At 35.9% G+C, this 20,870-nt stretch overlaps 1 protein-coding gene across 3 annotated transcripts in view; it reads right to left on the reverse strand.

The window, feature by feature from the left end:
• The window catches only part of FSTL5 (follistatin like 5), a 663,480-nt gene that overhangs the window by 418,593 nt on the left and 224,017 nt on the right, over positions 1–20,870 (reverse strand). For all 3 annotated transcript variants that reach the window (XM_064487260.1, XM_064487220.1, XM_010986860.3), the window contains exon 4: positions 12,968–13,216. In XM_064487260.1, the coding sequence (XP_064343330.1) occupies positions 12,968–13,216 (249 nt within the window). The remainder of the gene's footprint in view (positions 1–12,967; positions 13,217–20,870) is intronic.

Consider the following 20,870-nt stretch of genomic DNA (forward strand, 5'->3'; position numbering starts at 1 on the left):
CCAAGTCTCTTGCGCTTTCTTCAATCATGTAAAGATAGAAGGTGAAAGGTAATGTTATGACAATGACAGAAACTGTTACTAGAAAAACTCAAGAGCCAAGCTCATGGGAAAAAACAATCAGGAAAAAGAAAACTTACCTTGTCTATCCTAAAACACACTAGGATAGTCCTATAAGGAAAAAAAAATCACTCCTTTTTTCTATAATCTCAAATTCTAAAACTTTAAGAAATACGTTTTTCTCAACTCTCATTAAGATTCCCCGATTTGTTAACTCAGATACAAGCAAAAAAAAAAAAAAAAAAAAAACCCCTGATGAATATCGTCACTTCCAAACTCACAGATCTTGGCACTTAAACATCAGTCTTAGTTTGGAGATGCAGGTGTGCAATATGAATGTGATGATGTCACGTCAGCCTATGGTGAAAAAGAATATGAAACGAATATATGCATGTTCATGCGTGACTGAAGCATTGTGCCATACACCGGAAATTGACACACCATTGTAAACCTACTATACTTCAATAAAAAAAAAAATACATATACAGAAAAAAAGACAAAAATATTATTAAGAAATCAAGAGGATCATTTCTTAAACTGGCTCACAATTTAGTTTATTCAAGTGCTTTACGATTTGATAATTATAAATAAGAGGTTTATTTTCTCAAGATTCAATCCATTATTAGTGATGAGAGCTAATTATTTGAAATATCTCATTCATCTTTTCCTCAGAAAAAGAAAATTTTACGGTTGAAATCTTACTTTATTCTAAATAATCTATACAAAGCAATACTGATAGTGTTCGGTTTATGTAAATTTCTTTTTTTTTTTTTTTTTAAGAGTAAGGGTATGTTTGGCATGCGAGAGAAACTGGACCATAAAAGATGGTTTTTATGCTATCCTTAGAAAAACAAAAATCACAAATAGCCCACAAAACACAAAAAATTTCACTCAATAAAGGAAAAACATAAAGAGGGGAGGGTATATAGCTCAGTGGTAGAGTGCAGGCTTAGCATGCAAGAGGTCCTGGGTTCAATCCCCAGTGCCTTCATTAAATATAAATAAACAAAAAAACCTAATAATCTCCCCCCAAAAAAGGTTAAAAAGAGCACAGTCATCTTACTGTAAAGTTAAAGTTTTGTATAAATATGTATATATGTACATATGCATTACTATTTTTAAATTGGCATTTGAATTACTTAATTCTTACCCACTATGAGGAATTTATCATAGGCCTGGGCAGTTGGGTGATATCGTGCCTTAGCAAATCTGATATATAAAAATTCATTTTTAATAAGCCATAAAAATACTATCCTTTTGTCAAGTAATTTTCATTTCATAGGAGATGTTCCTTCACACTGTAGTTCCTTTAACAATTTTTTTGATGATTAAATTAGGTGGAGTTGTGATAGAAATTTTGGCGGACAATAAAATACAGCTGCAATGCAACTCCTTGTGTTCATGTGGTGCTCAGTCAGAAACAACTGAACTTTGTGTGTTTACCTGGAAACGCTGCGCCAAGTCCCAGGTGGTCTGTGCTCAGGAAACAGCCTCTTGAATGGCCTCTTGGTATAATATGAGCTTAAATCAAATGGGTCACATTCACTTTGAGAGAAGTGTATTCCCTCAAAATTTGTGAATATGCATGCCTTAGATAAAGCCAAAAAAAAAAAAAACAACAAGAAGCTATTTCTCCTGTTGATGTGAAGACTCTGGCCATGCACTGGTAGGTAGGAATAAAGAATGTGACCTTTGCCCCCGAAGTTCAAAATGAGGGAAACGTGGTGGTGTGGACGGTGGATTCATGGCTGAGATTAACCGAGCACAGAGGACACTGATCATTCAAAGTGCAACCAAGCCAAGAGGAGGAGGGCGGACAGGTTTGAGACTGAAGTTTCCTTCAGACTCAGAATGTGGCTGAGACTTGAGTCTTCTGGAGGACCTACCTTCAGACAGTTGTAATGTGTGACTTTAGCACATGAACTCTGAAATTAGAATCCAGCCTGTGTAAACTTGTGATAACTTCAAAAGGTCAAAAATTCCAGACTCCAAGTCAGTATAGAAGATGGATTTTGTGACAGAAGGATGGAAGAGAGGTGTGAGTGTCCTAAGAATGAGACATATCTAAGTGCCCAGAGAAAATGACAAGGAACCAAGCAGAGTGGAATCTTATGAACACTTACAGATATCATGAATAACAACCATGGCTCTGTAATAGGGAAGAAGAAATCTTATTAGACCTGTTTATTTGGCTCAAACCTTGTGCTCTGTTTCCTGTGCTCAGTCATGCTGGTTCTGCACTTTTTGTAAAAGAATGTTGCCTAGAGCCTGACATAGATAGGACAGCCCATTCTCAAGGCTCCGACCTTTAAGGATATAACATGTTTCCATTCCTATAAAGAATTGCAGAATAGAAAACAACATTTGTCTTGTTGGAGGTTTATAGAGACACCATGACCTGACCCACATGGACAGCTGCAAGAACAAAGAATTCCAACACCAAGAAGTTTGCAACAACCAACCACACTCCTTTTTTAGTATAAAAAGAGCCTGAATTCTGACTTGGGGAAGATGGTTCTCCAGGACACGAGTCTGCCACTTTCTCAGTCTGCTGCCTTTCTGAGTCGTTTATTCCTTGCCCCAACACCTCATCTCCCTATTTATTGGCCTATCATGTGGCGAGCAGAACAAGTTTGTACTCAGTAACAGTTTCTTCTTTGTTGCTAGTTGCTGATGGTCAGGTAAGGAGTCAAACAGCAGGCGAGTGATAAAGGCAAAACGATTGGGGTCACCACAAGTTTTCTATGTCTATGAGTCTGCTTCTGTTTTGTAAATAAGTTCATTTGTCTCTTTTTTGTTTTTTTTAGATTCCACATTGTTTTCGAGAGTTATCTGCCCATAGTGATTTTTTTCCCCTTAATAGAAATATTTTGTGTAATGTTCCCATGTCCATCATGGCAACTGCAAATTGATCAGAGAGATGGAAAGCCATTGAAGTTAAGTAGCTATTTTAGGCTTATATGCTTGCCAAATTCCTTGGAAAGGTGCACCCTGGCTAACTAGTCTAAACAGATTTCATTACTGGAAGTTTTACCTAAGAGGCACAGGTGTAAACTTAATACTAGCATTAGGAAGTTAAGCCAAAATGTGTAATACAATGTCTAGGGTGTAAGGATCCATTTTGGTCAATATGCAAACTGAGGCGGAAGATATTCACCAAGAGATCTCTGGATGCTAGAGTAGCAAGCACAGAGATAACAGAATCATACTATCCATTGAGCGAGATGCAAAATATGGTTGTGGACTCTTTCTTCCTACATAATTCTTTTTTTTGTCTTTTTAACATGATGGTACTGGGGATTGAGCCCAGGACCTTGTGCATGCTAAGCATACACTCTACCACTGAGCTATCCCCTCCCCCCATAAGTCTTCCCTGGAGAAATTAAATCCTGGTTCAACCCAGGTCTTCATCTTTTCAATGCCTTACACTAAGCAGCTGACTGTGTTTGTAGAAAAATACACAGCCATGACAGACCACTCTCACTCTAAGTTTACGAGCGGAGATACGACAGCACTCCTGGAAGCCCTGCTGTATCCCCTGGTCCATTCTCTCTCTCCTTGTTTCTTGTTTCACAACCTTTTTCCTTTGTTCTCAAATCACCTAAACTTTCTTCTCTGATGCTTTAAACGGACGCTTTAATTCTTACTTCATTAAGAAATTACAAGCAACCCGATGAAAACAACACACATTTATAGGATGAAATATGTCCTGCTACCCGCACCAGAAAGCATCTATTTTTGCTTTCCTTCTGTTGAGTGGATGAAAAATCCATATTCTCATCTAAAGCGACATCCGCCCCTTGTGCTCTAGGTCCCAGTCTCTCAAGCCCAACCAAAGGCTTTGCTCTGACAATAGTCCCTCTTTCTCTTGTCCTATAAGTTTTCCCTTCTCTGTTTTACTGGTCCTACCTACATGTCCCCCTCCAGATCACGATACATAGATATATGATAGAGACAGAGGCCAAGGCAGAGATGGAGGTATCTCTATATACATCTGCTCTTCTTTAGAGAAACACTCTTCCCATGAGCTTTCTCTGCTTGAACTCTCATGTTCTCAGCCCGTTTTCTCTCTTACCAACTCTTACAAGGTCAGCCATGGCCTTAATCTTTCCAAATAAGTGGTCATTTTTCAATCCCTGTCAGACTTGGTCTTGGTAACATTTAATTCAGCTCACCATTCTGGCCTCCACGAAAAACGTTCTTACTTAGCTTCTGTGTCTCTTCACGCTCTAGGTTTTCCTCCTCTATTTCCTGCCTTATTTGCTCTGCCTCCACTTCCTGGTGGCTGAAGTACAGCAAGGGTCTATCCTCAGCCCTCTCGCTTCCCAGGGTTCACTCATTCATGCTCTAGTTTAACTCAACTGCAGAGTCCTTTGGTCTTGCCTCTTAATTGACGTGCTTCTAACTCCTAAAAAATGTATGTCTCGTGCTCCAAAATCTTTGTAGACTCATATCCAACTGCATAAATGGCATCCTTCCTTGCTTGCCTAAAAGGGATTTGAATTTAACTGTCCTTAAATGTGTGTGTGTGTGTGCGTGCGTGTGTGTGTGTGTATTCCTTACATCCACTTCCAAATGTGAGTCCACCAGTGTTTCGCATTTCAGTAGAAGATGCCTCAAATTATTTGTTTGCTCAGCTTATTTTTTTATTATTAATAGACTATTTTTAGAGCAGTTTCAGGTTCACAGCAGAATTGAGCAGAAATTACAGAGAGTTTACACATAGCCCTCCCCACCCACACAAATATATTCCCCTACCCTCAACATACCTCATCAGTGTGGCACATCCCTAAAAATCCCTTGTGCTCCATCTATTCATTCCTCCCTCCTTCCCTTTCCCCATATGCTGGAAACCACAATCTTTTTATTGTTTCTATAGCTTTGCCTTTTCCAGAATATTTCTTTAAATTCCATAAACTCCATGTCCAATCCACAGCAAATTATATCAGACAGTCTGACGTGTAAATCTAACGTAAAACACAGAAACATTTTATGTCCAGTCTTGGCACATCTTTTCTACTAAATGTTCTATAAATGAAATCATTGTACTTGTTTTTCTGTGAATCCACCTAGATTCTCAATGTGTTATTCTGATCTCAATTGTAACTTTTGATTTGGCTGCCTGCCATATTTTCATCTTGCTCCTGGTTCTATCACCCAAGAGTGGCCAACCTGTGACCTCCATCCTTTAAGTGCTGCTCAGAAATATTTCACCTGTGGACTTCTGAGTCACAGTGTTACCATTAAAATGAATGGCACTCACCAGGGAAGACCGAACCGGGACCTAAGTTATTCTGAATCTTTGGGAGGAAAGCTTTGGAAATGGTATCAGTTATTTGAATTTATGTTACCATTTTTTTATATTATAATTTGTGTTAAATTATTATGGATTTGTGAAAATCATTATTGACTTATGGTAGACATAGACCAGGTGAAAATTTCCATTCAGAAATCTGTAGTATTACCACAAAGTTGTATGCTAGGCCAGTCTGTGACTGTCATTTCTTTATAAGTTACTCTTTTATGTTTTAATTCTAACAAAATTTGGAGATGAAGAACTTATCTAGGTTCTATCTATCTATCTATCATCTGTCTATCTATCATCTATCTATCTCTATGTAGACATCTATCTATCTATATACATTTATATAAAGATATATCTATACATAAATCAATCAACTTGTAGTTCCATAATCTTTCTACATATTGTGGACTTCAATTCAGCCTGGTCTATTGTATGAATCTATTGAACAACTTTGATGGTCATTTTTGAGTTCTTTAGAAATGGTCAAGAGGAAAAAGTACTGACAAAATGTAATCGCAACTCATGTCTTGATCTCAGGGTGCACGTTTAGAAAGACTTGATACAAACCATCGGAAATTCATATATTGAGAGAAACAAAGGAACATGACGTGTATCATTCTCCCTGAACACACACCACCCAGAAGACTAACACTCTATTGTATCCACAAAGTTGTTACAAAGTTTACAGTTAGATGATGCTGTGTCGTGAATTAAAACCAACCTGATTGCATATTATTGCACTAAATTAAGTATTTGTTAGTTGAATTGAAAGCGTTTTTATACTTCGCTTAACCAGCATCAAAAGAGCACTGGCTAATTACCTATGCCTTTTTCATTGTGCTGGAAAGAGTCAAATCTCCTTTATTCACTGTGATTTCCTCCAAACGTGTTTTTACATAACTCTCTAGGTGATAACCACATGCAAAGCTTCTTTTCTCATTTAGTTTTACATTTTTATTAGTAGAAAGTTTTCAAATTTTCTGAAAAATCTAGAGGCACCCCTTCGGAAAGGATTGTAGAAGTGAAGTATAAATCAGACTAATGGAGAAAAATTTTCAACTGCATTTTCTAGAACATTTTCTCCTCAATTACACATACTGAGTACCGTCAATGGGAAGTCTTTCACCATCCAGTTTTTGCAAAGAAATACCAAAGAGGAAAAATCATCCACATTGACAAATAACAGTTGTTAAAAATGTTCTTCACTTTGCAAATTAAAGAAATATCACACTGGACATTCGAGAATACGATACTGAGAACATAAACACAATAATTGAAGGTGTCCGTGAGAGGTAATGACTGAGATAATATTTAAATAGCCTCAAGACAGATGACAAATTATTTGCACTAATAAAATGTTCTCATTTTTTCCCATCACTATTGAAGATTGTACTCATAACTATTAATAGAATATTCATATGTCCATAGAAAACATGAAATAAAATATTAAACTAAAATATTTATTTTATAAATGGACACTGAAAATGATACATATAGAAATGTACAAAAACAAGATAAGATAAGACTATTCAACTGAAAATTAAATTTAGTTTCTATATGCCATCAAAAAAGGAAAATTTGACAACAAAAAATAAATGCAATAAGAAGTCCACATAGTCTCTAAATTTCTTTGGAGATGTAGGGGAGTCAAATAGCATTGTTACACATCTAATAGATACTCTATTTATAGTATAAGATAAACAAACTAAGTGCAAAATAAGTCAGTGAGATAGCTGACAATGAGGTAAGATTTTTCAAATGTCAATCAGGAACCTAGTAAAAAAGGTGTTCCTAAACTTGAGTTAGTTTTTGTCTTTAAGTATCAGAAAACTTATCACCATCAAGTAGTCTATTGTGAGCTGGCGAATTCAGTTCTGTAATGATTTGACCAGCGTCTCTTTATGCAAGATTATAAATCAAATGTAAACCTAAAAGAAAATGTGTGGCTTCCCAGACTCAAGTTTGAAAATTTAATGCCATCAAATGTTCACAGTTATTGAAGTTTCAGTCTTAAACCCAGTCATTATCTGTCACCGCGTTCTTCTGTTGCCCAAGACCTGTGCTAAATGCATTATTTAATCCTTACAAGTACCACAGTGAGAAATACTGTTTCTAAATAACGTAAAGTATTTACATGGAAATTACTATAAAAAGCAAATTTTTAAAAATCACAGGCAAGTAAGATCTGATGGTATTATAGACTTAAGTAGAAATATTTGGCGCATACGTGCACTAAAAGAGAAGCCAAAATCCCTTGGTTCCTGTCCCAGTGGCATTAACTTACCGTGTGAATGTTGGCAGGCCATTTTTAAACTTTTAGACTTACTGCCTTCTGGCTTGTTATTATAATGAATTAATAATATAATAGTTGTGAAAGCATTTTGACACAAATAATACCCAGTATTTCTCATTTCTCTCTCCCCCGCTCCCTCCCTCTCTCCACAGTTTTTTTTAAATACATTTGTTGGGTGGTCCTAATACTTAAATCACCCTTGATTGGAGCATTTTTTCATATTATATGTGGAATCTATCACATATCTACCACCTGTCTATAAATGGAAGATAAACACGTACCATATGTGATGTTTGCAACATCCTTTACAGAGTTTTCAAAAATCAGAGGAGAAACAAACACTTGGCATGATTCTAATAACAAATAGTGAATTTAGGAGTGTACCCATAGCATTGATTCCTAAAGCCTGTTATAGAATGCGTCACACAGAGGATTCTGCAGTTCCTGCTTGATGAGAAGAATGACGGCAGGACTATGTTCTCAACACTGATTAAAAGTTCACTGCAAAATAAATATTAAAAATGAGATACAGAGCGGAGGGTGTAGCTTAAGTGGTAGAGTGCATACTTAGCATGCACGAGGTCCTGGGTTCAATCCCCAGTCCTCCCTCCAAACATAAATAAACCTAATTACCTCCCCCCACCAAATAATGAAAATAAAGAAAAATTTTAATTAAGGAAAAAAAAAAAAAAAGAAACACAGCTCAGTTGGTTTTGTCATCCAATCAGAAAAATGTAATAGGGATCTAATGAAATTCAGGGATTAATATAATTTATTTTAAGGTTGTGGGTACAAACTATTCAGAGGCACTAGAGTTTCTGAGTGTCAGCATTCTGGCCTCAAAAGAGTTAATGTACATTTATGATTTGCCACGTTATTCACTTCACCACCCCCTGTAATTCCGTTTGGCCAATCCCAACTGAAAACCAGACAAAACAGAACAGAACAAACCAACCAATCTCTGGGTACCATTTACCAAAGTTGATGTATTTATCAACACAATTATTTTTCATGAAGTGGCACACAAGCCTGCTTAAACATGAAATAGAAGATTTACAAAGGATGCCCTTAAAAAAAAAAAAGACACCCTAAAAGCACTTGCAGATTTGCACATGGCATTTACTGATCTAGTTTCAAACATCATTGGCAACCTAGTTTTCTAGCCTATGTTCTATTAAATCCTGCCTTTAAAAAACAATAATAATCAGGTAAAAGAACGAATTAAAAATGGTATGAATATCGCTCCAGATTACCCCGAAGAGAAAGAACACAGTGTCGGCTCTCATTCAAGGAGCGCACAGAGAGCTGTAAAAACCATATTTCCCAAGTTGTTATTGTTTGTGATGCACATTTAAGTGCACACAACATTTGCCTTTATGGCAGCTTTACTCTCAACACAGTCAATGGCAAAAGAGTTTCTGTACAATTGACTTTCTCATAAAACGGTTTAATTCCCTACTCATTTTGGCATAGGCTGTAGCTTGAGTTTCTTATATTCCAGCTTCTAGATCCTGAGTGTGTAAATTCTGCTGCGCGTGACAGACAGACCCGGGGCCGGGCTGAGAGGAATTTTCCTTTGTTATATGTACCCACATGAATCACAGCAGTTAGAAAGCTGTTTAGGGAGGGGGCGGGGCGGGTGGTGATGGGGGAATTAAGACAAAACTCCCATCACAGTGAATAGCTAGGCATTATGTCAAAATAGAAAGTTTTATTCTATGCTAAGCAACACCATAAAGTATTTGATGCCAATAAACAAATTTCACAATATTCTGTATCTCCTGATAGAGAACTTCTTCATAGTCAAATACATGTGAATAGAAATCATTAGAAAAAAATTATGTTCATCGATGTGTGCTTTATCTAGCATTCCACAAGTCATAAATCACTAAAGAAAATTCTTAGTGAATTCATGTCCATATTTGAGTTAGTAATAGTAAATGCTGAGCCTACTATGAAGGCATTTAAATATTTAATGCTAATAATAAAAAGAAGATATATTGATATTGGTAGAGCTATAGCTATAAATTAGATACATGTGTTGATATAGAGACAGAAATATAGATATAGATGCTTTTAATCTGGACTCAAATCTTAATTTTAAAACAATGAATAGATACACAGAGTCCTATCTGTTTCACGTATTGAATTTATCAGATTTATGTGTGGCACTTATATTCAAGCCTGTGTATTCACCACCACGGCCAAGAAGGTAAGTTCGTAAAGACCTGCAGATATTTTAAAAATTAATTTTAAGGCACTAAAAATCTTTCAAAGCAGAAGTTAACAAACCTTTATTGATAAGATCCAGATAAAACATTTTTTAGCCTCTGCAGGCCATGCTGTCTCTGTTGTAAAGATTCAACTCTCTTTTTGTATTTCAATAGCACCAGGGCCCTAAACTACCAGTGAGACCATGTTCCAATTAAACTTTGCCTAAAAAAAATTAGCAGGGACCTGGACTTGGCCTATAGGTTCTTGTTTACTGATTTCTACCCCAAGATTTTCATAATCACCTTTTGTTAGATCTAAATGTAGCATTGTTTTTAAGGAGGAAAACTTATTCCTGTAATTTTTGTTTTGATTTTTTTCATTTGAAAATATCTACTTAAGTGTAAGTTTATTGCAGTTCTTGAACATAATATTTTGACTGGCTTCTTCCTTTGGGCCATTATTGGGAACAATACAAATTGTTGAAATTCCACAGAAAATATAATCCACAATCACAAGAATTAACTTTAGCCATCACAGTTATCAGGTCTTCAGGTATTCAGAATCTTTTTTATGTCCAAAATTTGGCTAACTGCACACTAATAAGACAAGCAATTTATTGTTTTATTCTATATTATTCACTTCCCTTCTTCTGAAATTAAGTCTTTTTTATGTATTTTAGGTAAACCACCAAAACAAATAAACAAACAGAAGACCCATACATTCTGGGACCTGGGCAATGCGCTAACCCCTGGTAACTCACCCAGATTATATGAATTAAATTGCAATACTACATATGATGGGAAAGCATTTTGAAGCAATCATAGATCTAATAAATATGCTTAGTACAAGTCTGAAAAACAAAGGTGTTTCAAACCACTGTTTCACGAAGTAACTCACAAGGAAGGTGAACTTCCTAACTATATCCAGTTCATCTGTTTCCGTGCAGATTGACGTCTTGAGTTGCATTATGCTAAACCTCCAGCAATAAAGCAGAACATTAAATACACCAGACATTTTTCCCCTTACATGATATTTAATAGTATATCTTTCTGTGTAATCAATTGCTGGTTGTCAGCTGGACAAAACCTCAACATTAAAATATGATTCTAAATGGACTTACTAGCATTAAGTTTACATTATTATTATTTATATAGTTCTGTGATAGCATCGATTTGTGGAACAGTAAAATTCTCACTATACCATTTCAGGTCAGAATCATAGAAAGATACATGCTTCTATGAGTATTAATACACAATGATCATAGAATCAACGTTAGCCATTTATAAAATAGATTAGATGGAAGATGATAATGAACTGAACTTGAAACCAAAGCAACTGCTATTCTTTCTGTAAAAGAAGACAATCTGATATCATCAAATTCTCAGTGTATGTATTCAAGGTGCAGAGAGTTCACTAGGGTAAGGAAATTCTTCTTATAATTTATCTAAGTTGTATCAAGGGCTTCTAGTAGCTACAATGAATACAGAGCATTTCATCTTGTACCATTTGAAAAGCTCTGTGTATCTTTTTTGTTTTTTTTTTTTACCTTGGGAGTGATACTTTATTGATTCTACCAACTTTGAAAAAAAATTAAGTCATTTGAACTTAATTAGTGGGCAAATGAACAACATTATACATTACCATAAATCTAAGCTAAGAATTAAAATATCACACAAGCTTTTAAGGGTAAATATACTTCAGAAACAGTCTGAGAACTTGGAGGTGGAACCAACTAAAGATTAGAAATCACAGGTTGATCACTGACCTATTTGAATGATGGAAATTGTATATATTGAAAATGTTACAATTTCAGTCTGGATGATTGTAACAGAAAAGGACAAATCTGGCTGCATATGAGATCTGTTCCTTTGACTTCAACCCCGGGCTCTGTTCCCTAGGCTTAGTCTTGCTGGTTCTGCACCTTCTGTAAAAGAGTGGTGCCTATAGCCTGACATAGAGAGGAGAGCCCATCCTCAAGGCTCTGACCTCTAAGGATATTAACACTGTTCCATTACTATAGAGATAAACGTTGCGGAATAGAAAATAACGTTTGTCTTGTTGGAGATTTACAAGGACACCATGATCTAACCCATGTGGACAGCTGCAAGAACAAAGGATTCCAAGAACAAAGAATTCCCACACCAAGAAATTTGCAACAACCAAGCATCCCTCCCTCCCCTTTTTAGTATAAAGGGAGCCTGGATTCTGACTTGGGGAGGATGGTGCTCCAGGACATTAGTCTGCCACCTTCTTGGTCTGCTGGCTTTCCGAATAAAGTCGCTATTCCTTGCCCCAACACCTTGTCTCCAGATTTATTGGCCTGTCGTATGGCAAGCTGAACAAGTTTGTAGTTGGTAACATTATGACTATTAATAAGCAAATATTCTCTCCAGTATGAATAAATAAACAAGAAATAAACTTATAAATAAATAAGTGGCATTAAAGATGTTCAGTGATTTATTTATCTAGCATGTTAAAATAATTTGTCAAATAACTAATTCAGCAGTAGTTTTCCATAAGAGTTCCCAATGATTTTGGGTACCATGAAAATAAATACCAGTAACTTTCAAATTTTAAATAATTGTCATCTCGGATTTACTAATTGGGTTTAGCATGAGTTTATCATAGTTATTTCTGTGCATATTTCCAGGTTGCATATAATTTGAATTGTGTGGGGCAAACTGAAGCCATCGTTTTTAATCAGGAAGAAATGGGATGTTATCACAGCATGGCTTGGCATTCATTCTTCCCTCAATTTTACTCCAGGTGCATTTCACTGGGTGGATTTGGCCTGTGGACTGAATTGGCCACTTGGTGTCCCTAAGAAAAGCACCCTGATTGGGAAGCCATATGGTGCAATGCTGTAAGCTGTATCACACTGTGAGTCATATTTTGGCCGGCTTTGTTCTCACAGCTCAGAATTGTATCTGTGTAAATTTCTACACACTCACTGCTTATAGGTGTCATTAGGCTCACATTTTCTTTCTCTTTTTAAACACTTGCCATAAAAAAGTGTTGCTAGAGTTTAAACTTAAAGGCATCAGTCGAGAAGAGGAAGGAAACAGGAAGGGGGCACGTTGGGCTCACCCCGCATTTACCTTTAAAGAAGCAGTCTTCGTTGTGAACAATGGTAATCTTGTGCTTTTTCAGGCAGGCCGCTCTGTGCACTGCACAGTGGTTTTCATAGAACTCTCCATCAGATCCACACACAGGTTTGTAGTGCCGATTGCAAAGGTCCACGCAGGCGCATTCCGCTTGCCCCGTCTCTCTGCTGAGAACGCAATGCCTTCCCAAACCACAGTATTTGTTTTCACAAGATCCCCAAGGGCCATCCTGAATCAGGAATCCTGAGGACAAAGAACAGAAAATCATTTGGATACTTATGTCCAAATTATATGCTGTGGTCAATGTTTCAAATGAAAAGAACAAAAAAAAAAAAGTCTAAGAAAAATATAATATAATCAGGGTTCCATTGTGTTTAGCAGAGAAGGGACTTGTGGCAGAACTAGCAGATGAACGTTTTACAAAATACGTTTGACATTTTCCCCTTCTTTCCTCCTCCTTGAACTCTCACGTCCCAACCCAATGAGGATTATAGTCTTTAAGTACAAGGGCTGAAAAGTCAAACTGCCTCAATTCAAATTCTCTACAACTTACTAGCTTTATGTCTTTGGATAAATTGCTTCTATTTGCCACGTTGTACCACCTTCAATATGGGGTTAAGAGTATAGACCATCTCCTAGAAGTGTAGCAAACGTTGCATGTACTAATCCTCAGAAAGCACAGCCCTGGCACACAGTAAATGTTTAACAAATGTCACATTTCACATTCACAGCATTCCAATAAGAGAAAGGAAATGTCTGTATAGAAGGCAGGAAATAAGGGGGAATAGCAATGAAAAACAGTGTCTTGAAAACTTCTTGTGGGGTTCGAACAGCAGATCCTTTCTTGTCTGACCTTTGCCACTTGGCAATCACAGATGCATTTCTTGAGCAAATGAACAAATCATGAAGAATCTGTCTTGTTATTCAGTCTAACAATCTCCACTGGCATCAGAAAAGTACAGGTGGATCAAATAGTCTTGTACTAAAATCAAACTAAGCGACTTCAGTCCTTTTGCTTTTATGGGTAAATTGGCTTTTCTTGTTTGAGAATGTTATCTAACTGAAAAGTAAAGAAGTCTATATATAAATTTCTCTCTCACCATATATATCTATTTGTGTGTGTATATATATATATTCAGGAATAATATGTACACATATATACATGCATATATATGTGTGCATACATATATTTACTGTCAGTGACAATTATATATTGCAAAAAAAAGAAACAACTTTTGAGTGGTTATAAACTTAAATTATAGTAATTTTATTGGATGCTTAGAGTATATTTTCCGATGATTGGTTTAAAAGCCATCTCTCTACATGACTGCATCATAATGATTGAGAGTATGGATTCTGATCCCAGATTTTAAATCACAGCTCCAACAGTTGCAAACTTCAGAACTTTGGGTGGGTACCTAACCATCTGTAACTCAGTTTCCTCATCTGTAAAAGGAGGATAATTGTATATCCTTGGAGGTTTACTAAGATTAAAGGGCTTGAGAGAGAGAGAGATCAAGATGGTGGAGGAGGAAGAGACAGGGCTCACCACCCCTCACAAACATGTCAAAACTATAAATGCATATAGAGTGACTTTTGCTGAAATCTACCTGGGATGAACAAAACAGCTTTTCTACAACCAAGGCTATAACTAAAGGTTCACATGGAGTCTGATAGGAAGGGAGAAGGGGTCAGGCACAGACCTGCATCCCTGGTGGAGGACATAGAAGAGGAGGGGATACACAGGCTTGGGAATCCTCCCTGGGGAGCAAGGGATTCAAGCTACACGTTAGATACCACAACCTGTGGGTCCAACACCAGAAAAGTGAGTTCTCTAAGCTGGTTTGAAAATGAGCTTCTTGGAAGTCTATAAGGAACCCAGTCTCCGGGCTTAAAGAGCACAGACACAGACTTAATCCTATTCACATCACAGAGGCAGCAGATTGCAACTCCCTGGGGCCCTGGCCAGGCTGCCAGCACTTCCCCAGCACACCCTCAGCCTGCCTACGCTCCTGCTCCAGCCCATCATGCTCCGGTGCTACTACACCCACTACTATGGAGGCTGTCATTGCCAATGGGAGTGTGCACACTCGGAGGGGATGGGGCCAGCTCAGACCCCAGACCAGGGCAGATGCAGTCATTGCCAGCTCATGAGTTCCTGTGCATACTTGAGTGGGGGCAGGGCCAGCTCACTGGTGCGGCACTACATCTGCAGCCCCTACACAAAGCATGTGCACCTGGGGCAAATGTGAAAGCAGCACAGAAGTGCAGCCCCAAGCACTCAGGTGCTCTGCCCCTGCCCTAGTTAGGGCAGTAAGGTCTACTGAGCATAGAAGCAGCCCTGGCTTGCGCCTGGCTCTGGCTCTGGCCTCACCAACTCCAGCCCAACCTCCCAGCAACACACCAAATCCAGAGGACGATGCAACCTGTGCTTCCTTCAGACCTAGCACTCCCACCAGAGCCACAGAACATACCCAGACTGAATAGGGATGCTCCCATGCAAAGACACTCCATCAAGATTGGGGTGGGTAATCTAACTAGCTTTACCAAATTTTATAGAGACAAAGAAATTTAAACAAAAATGAAAAGAAAGGAATGCTTCAAATGAAAGAATAATAACAACAAAACCCCCAAAATATCCTAAAGAAATAGAGAAATGTAATTTACTGATAGAGTTTGAAGCAACAGAAACAAGAAGGCTAACTGAACTGGGGAAAACATAGATGAACAAAGTAAAATTTTAACAAAGAACTGGAACATACAAAAAAGAACCAGTGAGAACTCACGAATTCAATAAATAAAACAAAAAACACAATAGAGGGAATTAACAGCAGACGAGGTGATAAGAACACATAAGTGAGCTGGAAAGTAGAATAATGGAAATCACTCAATAGGAGCAGCAAAAAGAAAAACTTTTTTTTTTAAATGAGCATAGTTGAAAGAATCTCTGGGTAAGCATGAGGTGTACAAACATTTATATTATAAGGGGTTGAGAAAGAAAAGAGAGAAAGGATAGAAATATATTTGATCAAATTATGGCTGAAAACTTCCTGAAACTGAAGAAGGAAACAGGTATCCAGGTCAGGAGGCACAGAAGGTCACAAACAACATGAACTCACATATCATAATTAAAATGGCAAAGGTTAAAGACAAAAAGAGAATTCTACAGGCAGCAAGAGGAAAAACAGAGCCACTCACCAGGGAACCCCCATAAGGTTATCAGCTCATTTCTCTGCAGAAACTTTGCTGGTCAGGAGGGATTAACATGATATATTTAAAATATTGAAAGATAAAAGCTGTAACCTAGGAAACTCTACGTAGCAAGTTTATCATTTAGAATTGAAGGATAAAGAGCTTCCCAGATAAGCAAAATCTGAGTTAATCAATATTAAATTGACCTTACAAGCAGTGTTAAAAGTTTCACTTAACAGTGAAAAAGAAAAGGCTACAATAAGAAATAAGAAATTATAGCGTACAAAAAAATTCCACTAGTAAAGGCAAGTATATTGTAAAGGCTGTGAATCAATTACTTAAATAAGCTGTTATGAAGATTAAAAGACAAAAAATTATAAAATCAACTATAGCTGCAATCAGTAGCTAAGAGATAGACATTATGATGTAAAATATGACATCAAAAGCATAGAACATGGTTTGGGGAGTAAAAAAAAACACATAGGTTTTAGAATGTGTTTTTACTTAAATGATTATCAGGTTAAATCAAGTAGATATAGGCCAACAGATATGAATGCCATGGTAACCATAAATCAAAAACCTACAATGGGTATAGAAAAACTAGAGAGAAAGAAATGCAAACACAACTCTGAAGAAAATCATCAAACCACAAAGAAAAAACTAAAAATTAAAAAAAAAAGTAGAAAAAAACCCCACAGAAAATAACAAAATGGCAATAAGTAAATATCTAGAAATAATCACTTTAAATGTCAATGGACTAAATACTCCAATCAAAAGACATAGGCTGGCTAACTGGATAGAAAACAAATGAACAAAAAACAAGACCCATCTATATGCTGCTTTCAGGAGAACCACCTTAGAGCTAAAGACACACAGACTGAAAGTGAGGGGATGGAAAAATATATTCCATGGGAAAATGTAAGCTGGGTAGACTTTTTGTTTTAAAGTAGATTTTAAAGCAAAGTATAAAATAAAGGACAAAGAAGGACATTATGTCATGATAATAAGATCAAAAAAATAAGAGGATATAACGTTTATAAACATATATGCACCTAATATAGGAGTACTTAAATATATAAGGCATAAAGGGAGAAATTGACAATAATACAATTGTAATAGGGGACTTTAAAATCACACTTACATCAATGGATAGATCATCCAGACAAAATTAATACGGAAACAATGGCCTTAAATGACAGATTATAACTGATGGAGTTAGTAGATATACGTAGTGCATTACAGCCCAGAACATCAGAATACACATTCTTTTCCAGTACACATGAAACATTCTCAGGATAGATCACATTCTAGGCCATAAAACAAGTCTAAACAAATTTAAGAGGATAGAAATTCTACCTAGCATCTTTTCCAACCACAAAGGTATGAAACAAAAAACGAATTACAGGAAGAAAAATGAGAAACATACAAGCACATGGAGAATAAACATCATGCTACTAAAAAACCAGTGGGTCAACAAAAGTTATCAAAAAGGAAATAAGAAAATACCTTGATACAAATAAAAATAAAAATACAACTTTTCAAAATGTATAGAACACAGCAAAAACAGTTCAGAGAGGGAAATTGTTAATGATACAGGCCTATCTGGAAAAGAATAAAAATCTCAAATAAACAACCTAACATCTAAAGAAATTAGAAAAAGAAGAACAAAGTCCACATTCAACAGAAGAAAGGAAACAATAAAGATTAGAGAGAAAATAAATGGAGACTTAAAAAAAAAAAAAAAGAAAAGTCAGTGAAACCAAGGGCTGTTTCTATAAATAAATAAATAAATAAATAAATAAATAAATAAATAAATAAATAAATAAATAAATGCCTTTAGCCAGACTTAATAATAAAAAAAGTATACCCACATAAACAAAATAAAAATGGAAGGTGATATATTACATCTGATCACAAAAATGCAATCATAAGAGAACATTATGAACAATGATATTCCAGAAATTGTACATCTGGAAGAAATGGATAAATTCTTAGAAACATATATGTCAAGACTGAATAAGAAGCAATAGATAATCTGAACAGACTGATTTCTAGTATTGAAATTGAGTCAGTGACCAATAAACTGCTGACAAACCAAAATCCAGGATGAGATGTTTTCACAGGGGAATTCTACTTGACTTACTATGTTTCTTTCTCAAACTATTCCAAAAAATGAAGAGGTGAGAACACTCCAAATTCACTCTAGAGGTTACCATTACTTTGATACCAAAACCATACAAAGACACTAAAAATGAAAATTACAGGCCAATATCCCTGATGAATATAGATGCAAAAATCCTCAACAAACTGAATGCAACAATATATAAAAAGGATCATTCACCATGATCAAGTGGGATTTATTTCAAGGATGCAAGAATGGTTCAATATCTGCAAATCAGTCAATGTGCTACACCACGTTAAGAAAACAAAGGATAAAAAGCATATAATCATCTTGATGCATGCAGAAAAGGCATTTGATCAAATTCAACACATATTCATGATAAAAACTGTCAACAAAGTAGATGTTTAAGAAACATTACCTTAACATAATAAAGGCCATTATGACAAACCCACAGCTAGCATCATACTCAGTAGTGAAAACCTGAAAGCTTTTTCTCTAAAATCAGTAAAATCAGGAACAAGACAAAGATAGCCACTCTCATCATTTATATTTAACATAGTATTTGAAGTCCTAGTGACATAAATCAAATAAGAAAAAAGAATTACAAGGCGTTCAAATTGGAAGAGAAGATGTAAAACTATCACTATTTGGAAATGACGTAATACTATATACAGAAAACTCTAAAGTCTCCACCAAAAAAACTAATGAATGAATCCAGTAAAGTTGCAAGATACAAGATTAAGAAACAAAAGTTGGCTTCTTTTCTATACACTAAAAATGAAATATCAAAAAGAGAAAGCAAGAAAATAATCCCATTTACGATAGTATCAAAAAGAATAAACACATAGGAATAAACTTAATCAAGGAGGTGAAGTCTTATACTTTGAAACTATGAGACAATGAGGAAGGAAACTAAAGATGATGCAATGAAATGGAAAAATATCCTGTATTCATATATTGAAAAGAATAATATTGTTGAAATGTCCATACTACGTAAAGCAATGTACAGTTTTAGCATAATCCTTATCAATCTATATACTCATGACATTTTTCACAGAAATAGAACAAATAATCCTAAAATTTATATGGAAGCACAAAATACCCTGAATAGACAAAGCTATCGTGAGAAAAAAGAACAAAACTAAAGGGATCACGTTACCTGACTTCAGATACTACAAAACTAAACTGATCAAAACAATATGATACTGGCACAAAAACAGACACATACATCAATGGCACAGAAGAGTGAGATTAGAAATAAGCTCACACACATATGGCCAATTCATCTATGTTAAAGGAGGCAAAAATATACAATGGGGAAAAGATAGTTTCTTCAATAAGTGGTGTTGGAAAACTGGACAGTGTAGTGACATGTAGAAGAATGAAATTAGAATGTTTTATCACACCTTATACAAAAAATAAACTCAAAGTAGATTAAAGACTTACATGTAAATCAAGAAACCATAAAACTCCTAGAAAAAATCATAGGCAGTACACTCTTCGACATACATATTAGCAATATTTTTTTATCTTTTTCCTTAAGCAAGGGAAACAAAAGCAAAAATAAACAAATGGGACCAAATTACCCTTAAAAGCTTTTGCACAACGAGGAAAACTATCAGCAAAACAAAAGAGCCGCCTACTGAATGAGAGAAGATACTTGCAAATGATATGTCTAGTAAGAGGGTAATATCCAGAATATATGAAGAGCTTATATAATTCAATATCAAAAAAACAAACAACCCAATTAAAAAATGGGCAAAAGATCTGATAGATTTTCCCAAAGATGACATCCAGGTGGCCAACAGGCACATGAAAAGATGCTCAACATTACTAACCATCAGGGGAATGAAAATCAAGACCACAGAGAGATATTACCTCACACTTATCAGAATGGTTATTGTCAAAAACACAATGCATAAAGTTGCGGGGATGTGAAGAAAAGGGAACCCGACCTAACTGTTAGTAGGAGTGTAAATTGGCATATCCCCTATGGAAAACAGTATGGAGGTTCTTCAAATAATTAAAAATAGAATTACCATATGATCCAGAAATTCCACTCCTGGGTATATACCCAGGAAAATTGAAAAAATAATTCCCCCCAAAAAATGCACCCTGATGTTTCTAGCAGCATTATTTACAATATCCAAGATATGGAAGCAAACCAAATGTCCATCGACAGATGAAAGGATAAAGAAGATGAGCATATACATACATATATATATATATATTATGGAATATTACTCAGCCATAAAAAATAATGAAATTTTGCTATTTGGAGCAACATGGATAGAACTGAAGGGTATTATGCTTAGTGAAATAAGTCAGATGGAGAAAGACACATGTTATATGCTTTCATTTATATTTGGAATCTAAAAAAATAAAACAAAATAATGACTATAACAAAGCAGAAACAGACTCATAGATGCAGGGAACAAACTAGTAGTTATCAACAAGGGGACGAGGGGAATGGGTTGGGGGTAGGGGATTAAGACATACAACTACTAAGTATAATATAAACAAGATATGAGGATACAATGTACACAGAGAAAATATAGCCAATATTCTATAATAACTTTAAAT

Source organism: Camelus dromedarius, chromosome 1, assembly GCF_036321535.1.
Source record: "Camelus dromedarius isolate mCamDro1 chromosome 1, mCamDro1.pat, whole genome shotgun sequence".
NCBI classification, from domain to species: domain Eukaryota; kingdom Metazoa; phylum Chordata; class Mammalia; order Artiodactyla; family Camelidae; genus Camelus; species Camelus dromedarius.